This window comes from Hoplias malabaricus, chromosome 1, assembly GCF_029633855.1.
Source record: "Hoplias malabaricus isolate fHopMal1 chromosome 1, fHopMal1.hap1, whole genome shotgun sequence".
Lineage (NCBI taxonomy): Eukaryota > Metazoa > Chordata > Actinopteri > Characiformes > Erythrinidae > Hoplias > Hoplias malabaricus.
Genome location: NC_089800.1, coordinates 59,485,353 through 59,502,674, shown reverse-complemented (window position 1 = coordinate 59,502,674; position 17,322 = coordinate 59,485,353). Strand labels below are relative to the sequence as shown.

At 38.1% G+C, this 17,322-nt stretch overlaps 1 protein-coding gene and 1 long non-coding RNA gene across 2 annotated transcripts in view; one reads left to right on the top strand and one right to left on the bottom strand.

Moving 5' to 3' along the window:
- Positions 1 to 8,021, top strand: part of LOC136695063 (uncharacterized) — a 14,803-nt gene extending 6,782 nt beyond the window's left edge. Inside the window, exon 3 of the long non-coding RNA XR_010802251.1 lies at positions 7,888 to 8,021. This is a non-coding gene — a long non-coding RNA (uncharacterized lncRNA). The remainder of the gene's footprint in view (positions 1 to 7,887) is intronic.
- shprh (SNF2 histone linker PHD RING helicase) lies at positions 228 to 17,322 on the bottom strand. Its single transcript, XM_066668862.1, has 30 exons — positions 17,205 to 17,322; positions 15,713 to 16,283; positions 12,841 to 12,970; positions 12,486 to 12,704; positions 12,297 to 12,375; positions 11,977 to 12,127; positions 11,426 to 11,522; positions 10,986 to 11,236; positions 9,970 to 10,650; positions 8,942 to 9,193; positions 8,717 to 8,795; positions 8,434 to 8,597; positions 7,875 to 8,131; positions 7,371 to 7,492; positions 7,189 to 7,277; positions 6,998 to 7,090; positions 6,587 to 6,694; positions 6,362 to 6,504; positions 6,098 to 6,271; positions 5,932 to 5,994; positions 5,618 to 5,843; positions 5,173 to 5,310; positions 4,975 to 5,076; positions 4,545 to 4,616; positions 3,977 to 4,165; positions 3,712 to 3,804; positions 3,534 to 3,620; positions 3,156 to 3,334; positions 2,743 to 2,823; positions 228 to 2,612 (listed from the first exon to the last, which is right to left on the bottom strand). Exons 2-30 carry the CDS (start codon positions 16,259 to 16,261, stop codon positions 2,516 to 2,518), a joined length of 4,965 nt encoding a protein of 1,654 aa, XP_066524959.1. The 5' UTR covers positions 16,262 to 16,283; positions 17,205 to 17,322; the 3' UTR covers positions 228 to 2,515.

Genomic DNA, 17,322 nt, shown 5'->3' with positions numbered 1-17,322 from the left:
GAGGAGTTAGTATCTGACTATATAATCACGAGGACAGGGAGAATGTGGAAGTTCCAGTAACTCGATCAAAAAGAAAATAAACTACAATCTTGGGTCATTTAACAGACATTTCACTACACAGGGAAAATATCTTGCACACACAAACCTTATGTTTATTGTTTTTGTATAAAACACACTATGATCACATTCACAAGCTTTCATAAGCTCATATTTCGACAGGTGGCAATTATTGTATTTCATTTTTAGAGATACATAACTGTTGTAATCTATGGATGGAGTCATGGATCATTTTTTGCTTATTAATATTTATATTTTGAGAATATTAACAACACAGAATTCCAAAAGGTGTTTCTTTCGAAGAACACATTTTAATATAAACCCTTCATGCTGATTTTGACATGTGATCTGAACATTTAACATTATTTAACGTTATAAATAACATGACAGTTCATAAAAAGTATATTTCTATGCTTTAAAAGATGCCACACAACTGGAAAAGTTAGACATGATATTCTATTTTAACTTTTAGCTGCATATAAAACGTTTTATTGACATAATGCATAACATGTCTGTTGTCATGCAAAAAGATTTCATGATTTTATTTACCACCATGTATTCTGTTATTTTTCATTTAAGCAACATCAGAAAAAAAAGAAGGTTCAGCAAAGTCCAATGCAGTAAAGAACAACTGTTCTTATTCAACATATACTTTTTACAACATTACATTATTATACAATCACTTATTCAACAGAAAGACAATATATAAACATAAATATGTTACCAAAATGTTTAGTAGCAGTGGTCCAGTTTCACTGTTTAAAAAAGCTTGTATTTTCTCACTTCAAACAGTTCAGCTTTTGAGCTTCTGTGGGACTATCCCATCATTCCCTAACAAGACTGTGGGTATACTTAGTAACTGTTTTCAAAGTAAACAGAAGGAAAAAGTTTAGCTTGATCTGTATTTATCTCTATGGAAAAATGTCACTGCCAGTAAAAGAATTAAATGGAATGTGACTGTCCCACATTTACAGACCCTTTCATATGATGGAAACTTTCTAGACCCCTGCTCACAGTGTATGTTCAAAATTTGAACATATTAACAAGGAGTTTGCTCCACCCCGCCACTCAATGATAGCTTCTAATTTTCTGAACATTGCTGTTTGATTGCATTCAGCCACATATACTGAACAATCACTGGATTAGGAACCCTGTAACTACATTCATTGTCCATTTTATCAGCTCCACTGACCGTACAGGAGCACTTTGTAGTTCTACAATTACAGGCTGTAGCACACCTGTTTCCCTGCATATTCCCATTTTGCCCTGCTCTTTACTGGTCAGGACCTCCAAAGGAACACCACAGAGCATGTATGGCTTGGGTGGTGGATCATTCTCATTGCTGCAGTGACACTGATGTGATGGTGTTATGTTAGTGTTTGTTGTGCTGGTACAAGTGGATCAGGACACAGTAGGGCTCCTAGACTTTTAAATCTCTGTGTCACTGCTCGAATGAGAATATTCCACCAGCCAAAATATCTAGCCAACAAAGACCTGTGGGTGGCGTCCTCTCATGAAGGACTAGAGGAAAATCAACACAAACTTTGCAGCAACAAATAAGCTACTGTTGGTATTTTTTAAACTACAAGGTGGGCCAATGAGGTAGGTGTCTAACTAAGTGGATACTGTTTAAATTAAAACATATTATGGGACATTGAGCATGATGAAATTATATGTACAACTGCTCCAGAGCATTCCATTCTAATGGCAATTAACATTTTCATTGAAATTTTACAAAATGTGTGTGCAAAATTAAATGCCTATGCCAACAAATCAATAGAAAAGGTGTTATCCAGCTTTTGGATATACAGTGTACATTTACAAACTAGAATTTTCCATTGAGGTGCAGCTATTTGAAATAAAACCACATGAAAATAGAGGCAACCTCTATGAGAATATTTAAAATATTTGTTCATAAAAACACTTGTTTACAAAAACTACTACCTTTCTAATGTCACTGGTCAATACAATTAGCCATGGTCCAAGAACTGCCTAAGGCTTACTTGCTTGGAATCAGTAGGACTCCTGGGGACCTGCATGCAGCACTGATTCCATATCTTGGTTGTGGGGTTAGTTCATTACCACCAAAGCTGCAAACAGCTTTTTTAGCTAATGCAACAAAACACACTGTGCAGTGCAATCTGACCTGGTGTGTTATGCTTAGCACCCATAAAATGTGTGTCTCGGTCACTAATTTATTTAAGCTTGCAACTTGCTGAGCAGATATCAGAAAGCTTTTCTAATATAATCTATATGGTGACAACCATATGGTGACACTGAAATATGTACTATACCATTTGAATTACTATGATTTATTACCATACAAAGTGCAGAGCATAGTAGTTGAGAGTAGTAGAGAGCCTGTGTGCTGGTTTGTATTGTGGCGGATTCCCTCCCTCACTTTGATCTTGCGGGCCCTGATGCTCACCAGACAAGCTGTGTGGCAGAGGTCAGAGTTTCACTCCATTGTGTCTGTATCTTCAGTGAAAAGTTCAGCCAAACCTGCCACTGTAAACACTGAGGCCTCTGAATGTTTCATGGCAGTGGCACCATGACTGAAAGCGGATAGGAAGAACAGGGTGATTATTAGAAATTTATGAAACCCACAGATATAATGAAGGAAATTAAACTAAAACATATTTATAAAAGTAAAATTCATTAGATGCTCTGGAAGCATACATTCACCTTTTCTCTGCTGTTTTCAGCATAGCCTGCATTCGTTCTTCAATAGTGGATTTAATCAGGAACCGGTGAACAAAAGTGGGCCTTAAGGTAAAACAAATGGTAAGGAGTGATTTATAAATGTTTCAACAGCAATTAAGCAATTATATGGTAATGTATTGCCTGTATGATCCTGCTATTCTACATCAAAAGGAACTTAGTGCAGTTTAATACAACTGTTTAAGAGTAAAAAATATGAAAAATATGAATTCTGGAATATCCTCTTATGCTGAATATAGCTGATGTATTTTCTTACTAAAGTCAATTACCCCTGTCCCTGATTAACTCACTAACTAGTGTATTATCGCAATTAAGTACATTAAATGAGTAATGCCTGAAAATCCATGTGCCACATGAGTTCCACACTAGTAGCTCACTTTGTCTGGCCGATGCGGTGCACTCTGCCAATGGCCTGCAGTTCATGTGCTGGGTTGAGGATGGGCTCCACAAGCAGCACATGGGTAGCCTCAATGATGTTCAGGCCATTTGAGCCTGTGTGCAAAGGTAACAGCAGGATATTGATCTTCTCTTCATATTTAAATGAACTCAAATTCTCCTGAAAATAAGTCATAAATGTGTTACTAAGCAGCAGACATTGTAGATTTGGTACAATGCATACATTTCATTCTGTGATTAAAGGGATGTAAAAAACATGTAGACCTGTTCAAATCCTGAAAATTGAGAAAAATAAAACATGTTGCATTCAGTTCAACAGCAACAAAAGCACAGGATTCCAATGTAACAGTTTTACAAACCTGAAACTTCTGAATTCCATTGATCTGTGCAAACTCCATGTTGTTATCGAAGAGTGCTTTTGCAATGATGTCTAGAACTCCCTGCCACTATGAGGAAAAAAAAATGTATTTATACATTATTGTAAAATTACTTCTCATAACCTCACCAAGTTGCCTTAAATAAGATAAAAACAGTTACCGTGGAGAAAACAAGGGATTTAGCTCCAGGGTCAGTTATTTGGATTTTCTTGAGGGCTCTGACCACAGCTTCTACTTTAGTGGAGTGACTTCCCTACAATGTGACAAGGACCCAGATATCAATGTTAATTTTTAATAATGTCATTTATGTTGGACTCACAAAAACAAAAGTTAAAATCTAAAAAATATTAATCAGTCATACTCATTAAGTAATGACAGCTTTTAATATTTTCAGTCAGTGTACATAGACCTTGAATTGCTCTCACTTTGACAGGAATATCCTGGTCTTGGTCTTCAGCTTGAGCGGTAAAGACGTAGGAAATTTCAGTGTGAGACGTGGTTTGCCTGCAGATGGCACACTTTATCGCTCTCCTTCGATTCCCAACACTGTACTGCTCCACGATGATCGAAATACACTCATTGCAGAAGCAGTGTCCACATGTGAGCACAGCCCACTGTCAAAAACATACACATTAACTGACACAGTGAATTGGCTTAGAAAAACGTACACTCTGTTTTCCAAACGCAAATTACAAAAAAGAAAATATAATGGCAGTTATACAAATTTTATGACTTTTGTGTCCCTCTAAAATAACTACATAGGTATGTTAAGGTAAAATATACTTGTACTTACATTGGTAAAGTGTCCCTCACAACAACATATCAACCATCCATTATAAATTAAATGAATTATAAATGTTCATTTGGGTAAAAAACAAATTCATATATATATATTTTTATTTTTTCATTGAAAGTGAAATAGTTTCAAATAAAAACATATTCTAAAATAATTTTTTTCCCTTCATTTAAATCTTCATACATAATATATCTTACCTCCTGACCCAGGGAGCGCGCACAGATGGGACATGGCTCTGGGTTCAAACCTCCTGTGGATTTATCCTGTGACTGAAACAGTTATTTAGTAAAGATAGAATGTCATCTTATATTCCTAAAGCCAAACAAACAAAAATTCTACAACTGGATGAATCATATTTGCATAAGCAACTATCCACTAATTATGTGCATGGTCACAAGATTTTTTACACACTGGAAAACATATTTAATTTTTGTGTCACAAGAAGACTGGATTGCTCTGAGCTTTCCTGTAAGATTTCCATACAACATCAATTACCTTTATATAGTACTGTTTTTTTTTTTGGGAGGGGGGGCAGTATTAAAACGGTAATTCAACAGTTTTGCAAAATTCCTGAACTTAAGTGGGTCACCAACTTAGAAAAAGTTACAGCATGTATTAAGTGCTTACCTTTTCCAGATTGTTGAGATAAAGCAATTGCCCAAGTTTTTTCTGAAGCTGGGATTTTGCCACAGCTCTGTCATTCAAGAGTTTTACTCTGTTCTGCTCCACCTGATCACAAACCAATGTACAAACACAGACATGGAGTTAGCACATATTTCCAGTGTCCAGTTCAAAAGGTGGATGTATTGGCTCTCTTCTGATCACCTCATGTGGTTCTATGATGTGTAGTAGTTTAGGTTTTGGCTCATCAGGAAAACGCACACGGAGCCTTTCTGTAGCCATACCCAGCTCATCTATAGCTGACACACGATCCCTCAGTGTCATCCAGTACTCATGCAGCACCTGAAAGAACCCAATTAATTTTGTGAAAATAATGCAGAAAATGGGCAAACAAAGTTTCTAAAATCTAGAATCAAACAGAATCATTCAAGTTGCATGTAAGACACAACCCATTTTTACACTGTACATGTAGAACATGCACATGTACATTTAGAATAGCTAAATACTAAGTACATCACTCTAGATGACTACAAATGGGTGTTAAGTGGGCATCTAACTGAAATATTTTGCTAACTCGGTACTTAAGTAACTAATACTTTGATTATGTTTAAGCTAAACAGCTTCTAGTTTGAGGAACATGTTCACAGACCTTGTACTCCTTTTTCCAGGACTCAAATAGTTCCATAAAAGAGCTGCCTTCCTCTGTGAGTTCAGACTCCATGCGGCGGATTTTGGCAAAAGACAAGATAGCTTTCAGAGTGCGCTCAGTTTCACTGGCTGCCCAAAGACCACGACTGGTGGTGGGCAGTCTGTCATCCACCAGCCCATCTTCATCCTCAATCATCTCCTCAAATATGGCTGTTTGGCCCTTAACTCTGCAAGATTTCAAAGACTTGTTCTTGTAACGATTTAAGTATTATTTAGAGTTGAATGAGTTTTTGGAGAGGTTTTTTTTTTACTTACGTGTGAGAGAATAATTTTGACTCATACTCTGTGAAAAGCTCATCAGCTTTGCAAAACACACAGCTATAAAACAAAAAAGGACAATAAATCATTTTAACAAATAAGGATATACCAACACTAACACTAAGAACAACTGAAATTGTCACGTTCACAGACAAGTTCTTACTTGTTGAGTGGAAGGCGAACAGGTCTCAGGTGACAGATGGTCGCCTCTTCAATGACTTCCTGAGAAGGCTGCGCTTCTAGCTTTTTCACAGCTTCCTGAACAGTTTTCTGGGATTTCATCAGCTCATCCATCTGAGTGCTAAGTAAATACTGGAGCCCGCGGGCATCCCGGAACCTTGGAAGAAACAGGATGCACATTTCCCAGTAAATATAACAAATAAACCTTAATGTTCAACCAATCCCTGAAGAAGTTGAACTTCTTTACTTGTCTGCCATTGAAAATTTGTTGGCTTGTTGTTTGTAGCTACAGGTTAGCTCGTTTTGGATGCGGCTGACCAGGTCATCGTCCATGGAGTACTGAATAGACTGCTGAATGATATCCAGCCACCAGGGGGAGTGCAGATTAACCTAAAACAGAGCTGGTTGAGTAACCCGTGTGGCTGTTCATCTATCTTGAAGTAAATCCAGTTGAGGTAAACAGGGTTCTTACCTTACGCTTGAGCTCTCTGATATTCTGAAGTACTGGCAGTAGGTTCTGCTGAGCCTCTGACACTTCAGAGCTCACTTTGGTCATATAATGTTGTTTCAGCTGCTCTGCCTAGTCATAGAACACAATACCTATGTGTGAACACGTTCTGACAAAGTCATTATAACAGTATTTTTTATTAATTCTTTACTGCCCTTCCCATGGAATTCAGTGGAATCCGCAACACTCTTGTCTTGACTCTTGTAAAATATAAATCTCCTTGCCTATTTCTTAATGAAGACTTTTTGGGAAACCAATACCTTAAACTTACAAGTATCTTTAAAATGGTTCAATTTAAATGTTATGAAATACATTCCTATTGTATTATGGGAGAATTTTAATATCTGATATGAAAGCATAAATTACTGAACCTACTTCCTCCTTTAGACGGTCATCTCGAAGAGTAGGGGGTATACCAGGATGTTTTGCATTTAACAGCTCCATCAGATTGTGGGTAGCATGAAGTCTCTATTTTCAGAAAGCAGAATATCACAGAAAAGATAAAGAATTACAATCAAGCACTTGTTTAGAGTTATTTCTTCAGAAATTTCGAAGCAGTGCTAGACCTGCAGGGAGTCTGTTTTAAGGCGATCTTTGTGTTCCTCTGAAGACCGAAGGACTTCCCTGTACATCTCAGCTGCCTCCACAAATTCACCTACCAGCCAGGAACACAAACATTATATTACATATTTTTAGTAGACTCTTAATATACACTGCATAACAATAATGTGCTTTAATTATATGGTACCTCTGATGATGTGGATCCCTGCCAGACCATTAAGGGCACACACTAACTGCCTGTGAGCCTCCTCACACTCAACACGGCACTTCTTCTGAAGAGACTTTAACAGCTCCTCCATTGTCATTGTACTGAATAAAATCAGTGAATAAACAGAATTATATATATTAATTTTATAGAAGGAAAAAACCTTAACTTTTGATTGAAGTCAATGTAAAAAGATTGAATTCCAAGTAAAACAGTATAAAGTACACATAAAATGAATGCCTCTTTTATAAATTTGATTAATTATTTCTCATATGTAGCTTGTTCACACAAAGAGAGAGAAATTCTGTCAAAAGCTCAGACACTTACATTTCAATACCATGTACCAGATGTGTGTGTTTCTAAATATAAAATATGTATTTAACTGAATAGAAATATGTTTTAAAAAGTGACTTGAAAAAAAATTCTACAGTTCTTTTTGAAACAGAAATATACTAATTAAAGGTAAGTAGTAATTATGTTTTTCACCTTTTCTGAAAAGGCAGGAACTCTCCCCTGACTGCCTGAGGGTGGCAGCAGGCCTGACGCAGACGCAAAAGTGGGTACAGGATACTGGTGACTGTGCGTCGATCTAGGCTCCCCAACTTTAATGACCAGTCAGAGATCTTCCTCAGCTTGACCAGGGCATCCTGAGAGCAGACTTCATGCTGGCGGTGGTAGAAGTGGCCCTCTACTGGGGAAAAGTGCAGCCAGTGGATCTCCTCCGTTTGAGGGGGAATCTGGATCTGAAATTAACAAAAAAAAATTTTAATTATAAAAAAAAAAAAAAAAAAAAAGTTATAGCGCATCAGTTGGAGTTACTTTTATGGTCAGTTTTGTGGACAATGGAAATCCTGTTTGAATGTATAATCTCCATTACAAGAATAAGAGGGCTAGGAAACCAACACAGATTATTCCAGTCAAACATCTGGGGTAAATTAAGTCAAAATTCATCCGTGATGTAAAATCAAATGAGAGTTAAAATTTCTGAGCACTCTTTAGAATTCTTGTATGTGAAGGTATCAGATGAAACATGAACACAACCAACCTGGTCAATCACATCTTTTTTGGCTGATCGCCATAGCAGCTGGCCAATGACACCGTACAGTGGCCCTGTGTTTCCACGTCTATATGGTCTATACAGCAGTTGGTCCCACCAGTACTTCACCCAGTATGGATCAACTCCGAGAAACAGCACAAGGCCATACAAATCTGCAGAGTAACAAAAAGACAGTTACTGCTACATCTGATCTGTTAAGGTGTCATGAATTTCCATCCTCAGCTAATTATAAATCATATAAAGGTAATGGGACATTTCATTTCCAGCTTACCCTCTAGACCTCGCTGTACAGGGGTCCCACTTACACACCATCGATTAATTGATGTGAGCCTCAGAGCCATTTCTGCAGCCTATAAGATATGACAGCATGAATAAGGAAAGAGACAGAGCATTAAGTCTGACTAATACACTGTCCTGAAACCTCTCTATTTAACCAAATCTTCTACCATTTCACAGTTTGACAAGAAATGTACAAAGACATATCCAAACATGTTACCTTGGCTGTAGTACACTCCACCATCTGAGCCTCATCCAGACAGACACGCCACCACTCCACAGCCACCAGTGGACTAGGCACAGCCATGTAACGCTTCTGGTTACGGAAGCGTCTGCCATCTTTGCTGTTGCTATGAGGGAGGTCCACATAGTTCAGTTCGCTACGCAGTACATCATAAGTGGTTATGACCACATCCTGTTCAGCCAGGACATGTGGCTGGATAAAACCATGTCTCTTCACACCCTGGTACACCTGAGTGGGGTAAGTGAAATGCAGTGATGCAATTTGTGCTCTTCGTTATTTGGTTTTCAAACTTAAAACTTACGTTACAACTTTGTTGAAAATGTAGGCCATGATTAAACATTCTGTTTGGTGATTTTCCTGCTCAGACACAACTAATTCATCTCATTTGTTAACTGCCAGAATTAGTGGGTGTCTGAATACAGAAATTACTCAACTCTGCTGGACAAAGGCTCTTGAGGAATGAAGTAGGTGCTCTTGGTTTTAAAAGAACACATTTTAAAGCTGGAATGGTTTTGTGTTGTGGCTGTTGGCCCGTTCACACATGAATGGCAGAGAATTTTTAGACAAACTCCAGAGTACTGGGTCCAGAGATGTCCCAGAGTTGTCTTTTACACACGCAGCACACAGTGAAATCAGAAACACTCTCGCATCACCTGTGCAAGAAAAACTCCAGAGCATTTCCCGCACCGCACTCACATGCGCTGACTCTGACTTTACCCTGGGTCTTTTACTAAGGGGGCTACCAGGATAAAATCTGGGTAATGTCAGTGACAAATGCTGCAGGTGGTTGTGTTCACTTATGCAGCTCCTCCTCTGTCTGGAATATTTCTTAATTACTGTGCCTGTGTAAAAGGGGTACGAGTCACTATATGATTTATGATAATTAGGCAGATGTTTTTCCAATGCAACTTTAAATCAAACAGATTTAAGGACCCTTGTTGGAACAGTGGTGTGCCTGCCTTTGTGTAGCAGCGAAACTGACTACACAAAACGAATCAGCTTACCAGAACTCTGAGAGAGGAAGAGCGGATGTGGCGGTTGATCTCCTCTACCCACTGATGGCAGATAGAGCTAGGGGAAATAATGAGCGTGGCACCAGTAGGCACAGGTGTCATGGCGACCAGGCAGTGTGGGCAGTAGAATGGCGTAGTCTCCAGGTTCTCCTCCTTATAGTTGACACACTCAGCATGTTGCCATAGTAGACAGTTCATACACTGTACACGAGCCTTATAGTCCACCAGTCCCAGCTCGCCACATATACACTCAAACCGGTAATCGGGTGTGTTGAAGGGAGCCACGGACTCCCTGGTCTGGGGTGGAGGGTCTGCCTGCAAACTCTGGTCTACATACTGCTCCATTTGAAGGCTAACATCATCAAGCATTGGCTTTGGCTTTGCCTTAGCCTGCAGGAACTCTTTTGTATTTTCCTCATCCTCAGCTGAAGCGGCACTGAGCTGGCAGCTCTTTGGGTTGGTGTCTGTGTTGGGTTTATCACTGAGTGTCTCTGGCTCTGATGAAGATCCATGCACTTGGTTAGTTTCATCTCTAAGCTGAGGAGGATCCAAGCTGCTCAGTGTGTCTTCTGAGTCAGATGCTGTGCTGTATGAGTTCACTGAGGCCTCTTTATCCTGGCCAGCAGACCGCCGAGATGTTCTCCTGCAAGCTGCCTGTCCAGGTGACTTCTGCTAAAAGTTAATAAAAAAATGCAGATGGAAAAAATGGGAAAATATCTAATACCTAATTCTATAATATTGTTATGACCAATAAAATGTGCAAATCCGCAAAAAATCACAAAGTTATGAAAACATCACACAAAAAGAAAGTAGACATAAATGACATAACCGTGCTTATGAAATGTGCTTTTGCAATTTCAAAGGATAAAACACATTTAGCAGCATTACAAGGAACACTGATGATGATCTGAGTGCAAAAGACTAAAAATATATATAGAAATCATCTTGCGTTTTCATTACTTGTAAAAGCATTGCTAAAAATAAAAAGAATAAATAAAAATACATACAGGTGTAAGAGGTTTTTTCTTCTTTTCTTTGTAATTTTTTCCAAGCTTGAACGACCCAGCTAATCCCCGGCCTTTGATCTGTTCCACTAATCCTTCAGCTATGAGCTTTGTCAGTGCCTTCTTAATGTGGTTGCGGTTCTTCAGTGGGTTATACTTGTACATACTCCGAAGAAATGTAAAAATGGCATTTACTGAAGCTCCTTTTCCAACTTTCATTTCTTTAACAGCCGTCAGAAGCATCACTCGGACAGCTGGAGAGAAAAAAAAAAACATGAACATTCCACACTTCCCTTTCTCACACTTGTAACTATAAATTATATAGTAGTTACTCTGTGTTCCTTGGAAGAGTAACTGCTCAATTAAACACTGATTAACTGGCATAAGATTTTGCCTAATAAGTAAATTCCATTTATTCCTGAGGAAATACTGCATTATCTCACCAGGATGGTTGATTTTCTCTCTCGGCTTCACCTCATTGTGTTTGTCCCTTTGGAGTTCTAACGGTGGTGGAGGAATGTAGAAGTTCACCGACTTTCCCTGGAGAAAACAATAGCACAACTTATAAGGAAGCAGGCACATTCAAGTCTGAAAATTAACAAATTAAACATCAGAAAGTCATATACAGTCCAATGACATGCTTTTGTAAATTTCTAAATGACAATAAGAAGATAACACATCCTTTAGAATAAACAAATTCATATATATTATAATAATAATAATAACTATAAGATATGCCATACATTTTTCTAAAGACCATGTTCTGTTTGTTTTCCAAGTAGTTGAATTGAACAATTACAACAATTAAGTCAAATTAAATTAAATTGCGGGTTCTCTGTGAAGGATGTGTACCTAATGTCAATAATTATTTATAATTATTAATAATTAATAATAATTATTATTTTCACCTATTTTCTAGTTCCAGTTTTCAGCACAAACTTCATTCTTAAGTCTAAGAATCAATTCAAGTCTTTTTACATTGTAGTCAACTCACCTGGGGAAATGTGAGAGCACCCTGCTTCAAACCTTCACGAGTGTTACACAGAATAAGTGCCAGCACTTCCACCGTCTTCCCCAACCCCATTTCATCAGCAAGTATTCCTCCAGGCCAGTCCACTCCAGCCAGTGGAAATTCCCTAATCAAACTGCAAAAATTTAATTGAAATAAGATTTTACTAAATACAATTTACTCTATACCATGATTTTTAGTAAACTGCCTGATTCAAATATTTCTATGTTGTTCTTGCTGGAGCTGCACAGACATCAGTGTTCAAGGCCAGTAAGCCACAGTAGATCATCTGTTCCAACTCTTACCAGCCAGTGTAGGGGTTATAAAACAGCTTCTTTCCACACATTGTAATCACTTCCCTCCAAAGGAAGTGTAGTGTTTTTTCTGTTGGTGAAAGACAGAGTATAAAATTTACATGACAAGGTCCTGTCAAGATTTGTTAACAATTTAAAAAATTCAGAAAACAATCAGACTGACAGATGTGACAGCTCTACCTTGTGAGACTTCAGTCTTGTACCTCTCCTTCCTCAGCATCCAGTTGACAGCCTGGCTCTGGTAAGGACGGAGCACTGGGATGAGTGCTGAATGTTGTACATCAAAGCTTTGGCCCTGTTCCTCTCTCTGGTGAAGGTGTCTGACATATTCATACAGTTCCTCCACGTTCTGTCGCTCCAGATCAGTGTCACACTCTTCCTCTTCATTCTCCATTATCTCTGTCACATGTAAAATGTGGCATATATTCAAACAAACTCATCAGCTTCTCTAAAGATAAAGCAGAAATGAAAACTGAAGCACACATTGTAAATAAGGTATGGAGTGAGCCTAATGAGAATGGGGATGAAAGAATACCAGGAATAATGAAGTCATAGAACACTTCCATCAGTTTCTGCAGGAGCTGACTGGCTCTCCTTATTCTCCCATATCCTTCACTGAGAAATTCCGGTCGACCCAATCCAGACTCCAAAAGGAATATCTTCAGCTGCATGAGAAACAAGCGGCTATAAATGTTCTAGAAGTTGCGTTGTTTAACAAAAAGAAATGTTTGTACTGTATAAAAGAAAAGCAATCAATACTGCAGGCAATACTGTTTCTAACTGCATACAATAAAATATAGACACTATATACTAAACATTATGACATAAAAAGGCATTTGATTGTGTGGAATGGGGATATTTATTTAAAATCTTAGAAATATATGGATTTGGGGACACTTTTATAAGGTGGATACAATTACTGTATAATTAGTGTACAACTAGCAGCCGTTCAAACAAACAGTTTTTTATTTCAGCCTACTTTTCCTTAGGTACAGGAACACGACAAGGGTCACCACTTTTCCCCATTATTGTTTTGCCTGGAGCTGGAATCATTAGCTGTGGCCATTAGAAATGATAATGATTTTTCAGGGGTTTCAATAGAGTGTGATATACATAAATTAATGTTATAGGCGGACAATATTTTCTTGTTTGTCTCAGAACCAGGTAGATCGGTGCCTAGTTTACTTAGGAGCATTAAAGCATTTTCTCCCTCCTCAGGATACAAGGTGAATTGGAATAAATCAGAAGCTCTCCCAGGTCAGAAGTTACCCAGGTCACTTTCAGTGGCCTTAACACGGCATTCAATATTTGGGCATCATTTTCCCTCCGCAGTTAGAGGATTTGATGAGAGTTAACTATGACCCATTAATGAGACAAATAGCTTGTGATGTGGACAGATGGCGGCCAATGTATTTATCTATGGTGGGAAAGGTGAATGTTTTGAAAATGATTAGTATTCCATAAATTAATTATTTATTGCAATCCCTACCCATGCAGATCCTAATGTAATACTTTAAGCAATTTGATAAAATAACACAATTTTTAATCTGGAACAGCAAACAACCACGGCAAAGCTAAAAAAAACTTCAGAAACCGATGGAGGGTGGTGGTCTGGGATTACCAAAATTGTTTTATTATTATTATTATGCGTTTAACCTAAGACATTTGGCACACTGGGCTCTCCCTACAGAGAGAGCTCCACCCTGGTATAATATAGAATGCTCAGTTTTAACTCTGGGTCCAACTCTGCTTGGTTTATCTAGCAAATTACCACCTAAAGCCAAATCACACCCCATTATTTCTCATGTAAAATCAGTTTGGTTCAAAGTGGCGAAGACGGTTAAAACAGGTCAGTTTTTAAACTTCAGTATCTGCCTTAACCCTAAGTTATGTATAGGTCAATCTCCTTTCTTACGGAACGAGTGGCTGAAAGGGGGCATTCATACACTAACTGATCTCTTTGCTCAGGGGACCATAAAAACCTTTGATGAGTTGGTTCATCAATTTGCTATCCTGAGATTGCAATTTTACAGATTAGAATTACACCACTTACTTTGGGTGATTTTTGGCGTTAACCAACATAGTCCACCACCTAATGAGATATTATCCAAAGTAATTCAGGTTTATGGTAGAGGTCATGAGGCCTCAGCATATTATGCCATTCTGGTAGAGAACCTGGATAATGGAAATTATCTAGCTCAAAAAAAAAGGGAAAAGGGTTTAAATTGGTCATTAGATGAGTAAGTTTGGGTAAGGAAATTTCGAAGTTGTAAATTGGCGTCAAGAGACGTTTGGGTGTGCCCTATCCAATTTAAAATTATACAGCGTTTTCCAATTGTATAGATTAGGCTTAATAAACTCACCAAAGTTCTGGGGCTGTCAGATTGATTGAAGGGGATTTCATTCATGCTCTTTGGCATTGTGCCATAGATGACAGGAATTCTGGACTGGGGTATATGAATATATATGTGATGTCCTGGGGTGTCAAGTCTCCTTATATCCTAGGCTGTTTATACTAGGTGACCCCTCGCTCTTGAGCATTCAGGATAAATACTTAAAAAGCTGGATTCAAACCAGCTTAATGATTGGGAGACAAGAGGTTGGAGAACAGTGGGAGCATCATCATTTCAGGATTGGGCTACAGAGCTGAGTAAAGTGGCAACATATGAGAAGTTGTCATATATAGGATGATGGATATATATTGGCGGAAGTGGAGCAAATTTTTGGGCTATCTACAGGATTCCTGAGGCTTCTGGAGTGGCGAGACTCATGTTATCGTATTAATTTACCTGCAAGCATATGCTGGGAATAGTACAATATTATAAAAGTTATTGAGTATATTATATAAGTGTATACTGAGAAGCTGTATACTGTTTTTTTTTTCTTTTCTTTTGTGTGCCCTAATGTTAAACTGATTCCAGGGGGGAAGGGGTTATTAAGATGTTATTTCATTGACACTGATGCTTCTGTACTTTGTAATATGTATGGAAATGGAAACTAATAAAAATAAGTGAATCAAATAAATAAGTAAATAAATAAACAGTGACATAAACCATACAAAGGTATGTTAAATAGACTTATATAGACTCGCTTATGTGATTTGACACAATAAACGTTTATAAACTTTCCAGATATATAATAAGAACATAATTATGTCACATGGCCAAAAAGAGCCAAATCAGAAGTCCCAGTAACCCAGCATGAATTATGCAAATACCTCAAAAAGCATTTAGGAGCTCCTCCAGTGCCAATAAAATAATCTTATGTACCACTTATGCAGACATTATTAAATAGTAACTATACATTTGGCTTCCAGGTAGTAACATTAATGATGTGGCCCTCTTCTACATTAACTATTACATTTTATTAAAAGAGTGCTGCTTTGAACACATATAATGTCCAAGTACCTTTACTGCTACGTCTCCAGACAAGTGGCACAGTTGTATGACCTTCCTCTTCTGCAACCAGTCCAGATCCTCCAGTGATAATCCACCAAAGGAACAATCAATAGGACAATATGTTGGCTCATTCAGCTTTGAGTCTGATATTTTCAGTGACAGTATATTACCAATTTGCTGCAGAGAAATAACACTGTCTGTAAGCTGAATGGTGGCTCTTGGATAGAGGTTAAACTCTCCAATCAGTGCTATCCACCCCAGGTCCAAAGAAGATAAGGACAACACATTAAGCTCAGTGGTTTCTGGGGATGAGTCCTGGAAGGAGCACTCTGGTTCCTGATCTTTCTCCACTGGGAAAGGGAAGAAATCTCCAGCCCCATCTTGACAGGGTTCCTTGACCACAGTGCTTGGCTGGAAGCTGACAGATGGCTGAGAGAAAATCTCTTCACCCTGAACATCGCCCTCATTTCTCCTGTCCTCATGCATGTTCCAGTTCAGCTTCTTCTTGGCTTCTTCGTCCACACGGACAGGTGGCGCTCGTTTTCTTCTGCTGCTCATGGTGAAAGCCTTGTGTCACCACCTGTAAACAACAGAATATTTATTTATTATTTTCGTTTTTTCGGTAATACTGTTTATGCCTTTTAAACCATTTTCTGATAAAGAGTGCTACAGCATGAAAATATTAACACACATTAACTAATCATTCCACACTTCATTCAATCCTCAGTTCATTCATTATATAAGATATGCCTTTATACCTTTTTATTTTGATTGTTTCTGTGATGTCACAAAAACTAAACCTTTATATTTGCCCTTCTCAGATTTCAGCAATTTATTCCATATTCCATGCTGAAGATATAATAAGTGTTCGAGCCCTGCTTGAAACTAATGTGTTTTGAACTAACACTAAAATATGGCAGCTGGAATAAACTGGAATATAACTCATCTGCTTTACAGATATTGACCTTTAAAGTCCAAAAACAGACTGTTTAATTCTAAGAGAATTATTATTATGACTTGTATGGTACATCAACACACCTAATATGTGTTCTTCAGAAGAAACAAGAATAAATAAAAAAAATGGAAGACTTTCAGTATGTTTACTTAAACTGTCCGTTTGTGAAGAAATGCTATGCAATATCTCAGGCTGTATGTCACAGAACACGTGATTAAATGTTGTTATCGGTTGACTGTGAGCTGTTAATATTGTTTAAACCAATTGTTGACTGTTAAGGGACGTGTAACTCCTACATCAACTGTTAAAAGACTATTTTAACCGAGACACAAATTCAGTCTAATTCAGCCTTGCAGAAATATTTGCTTTTAATACACATAAAACCCTTGAAAGCTGTACTCCGAGAGTCGCTGCAGAGGCGGAGTGAGCGCGAGTTTAAGCCGAGTTCACCTCTTTATCACTGCATCACAGAGGACCACCGTCTTACCGCGCGGTAAAGACAAACTATACCCTTACGACATGAGATAAACACAGGGCGATATTTACTCGGTTGTCAGGAAATTTCCTCCTTCCAGGAACGGAACCGTTGTCAGTATTTCAATCAGTTTTAACTCCAGAGCCTTTATTATGTGCCAATCTCCTGCAGCGGTCCGCCATGTTTAAA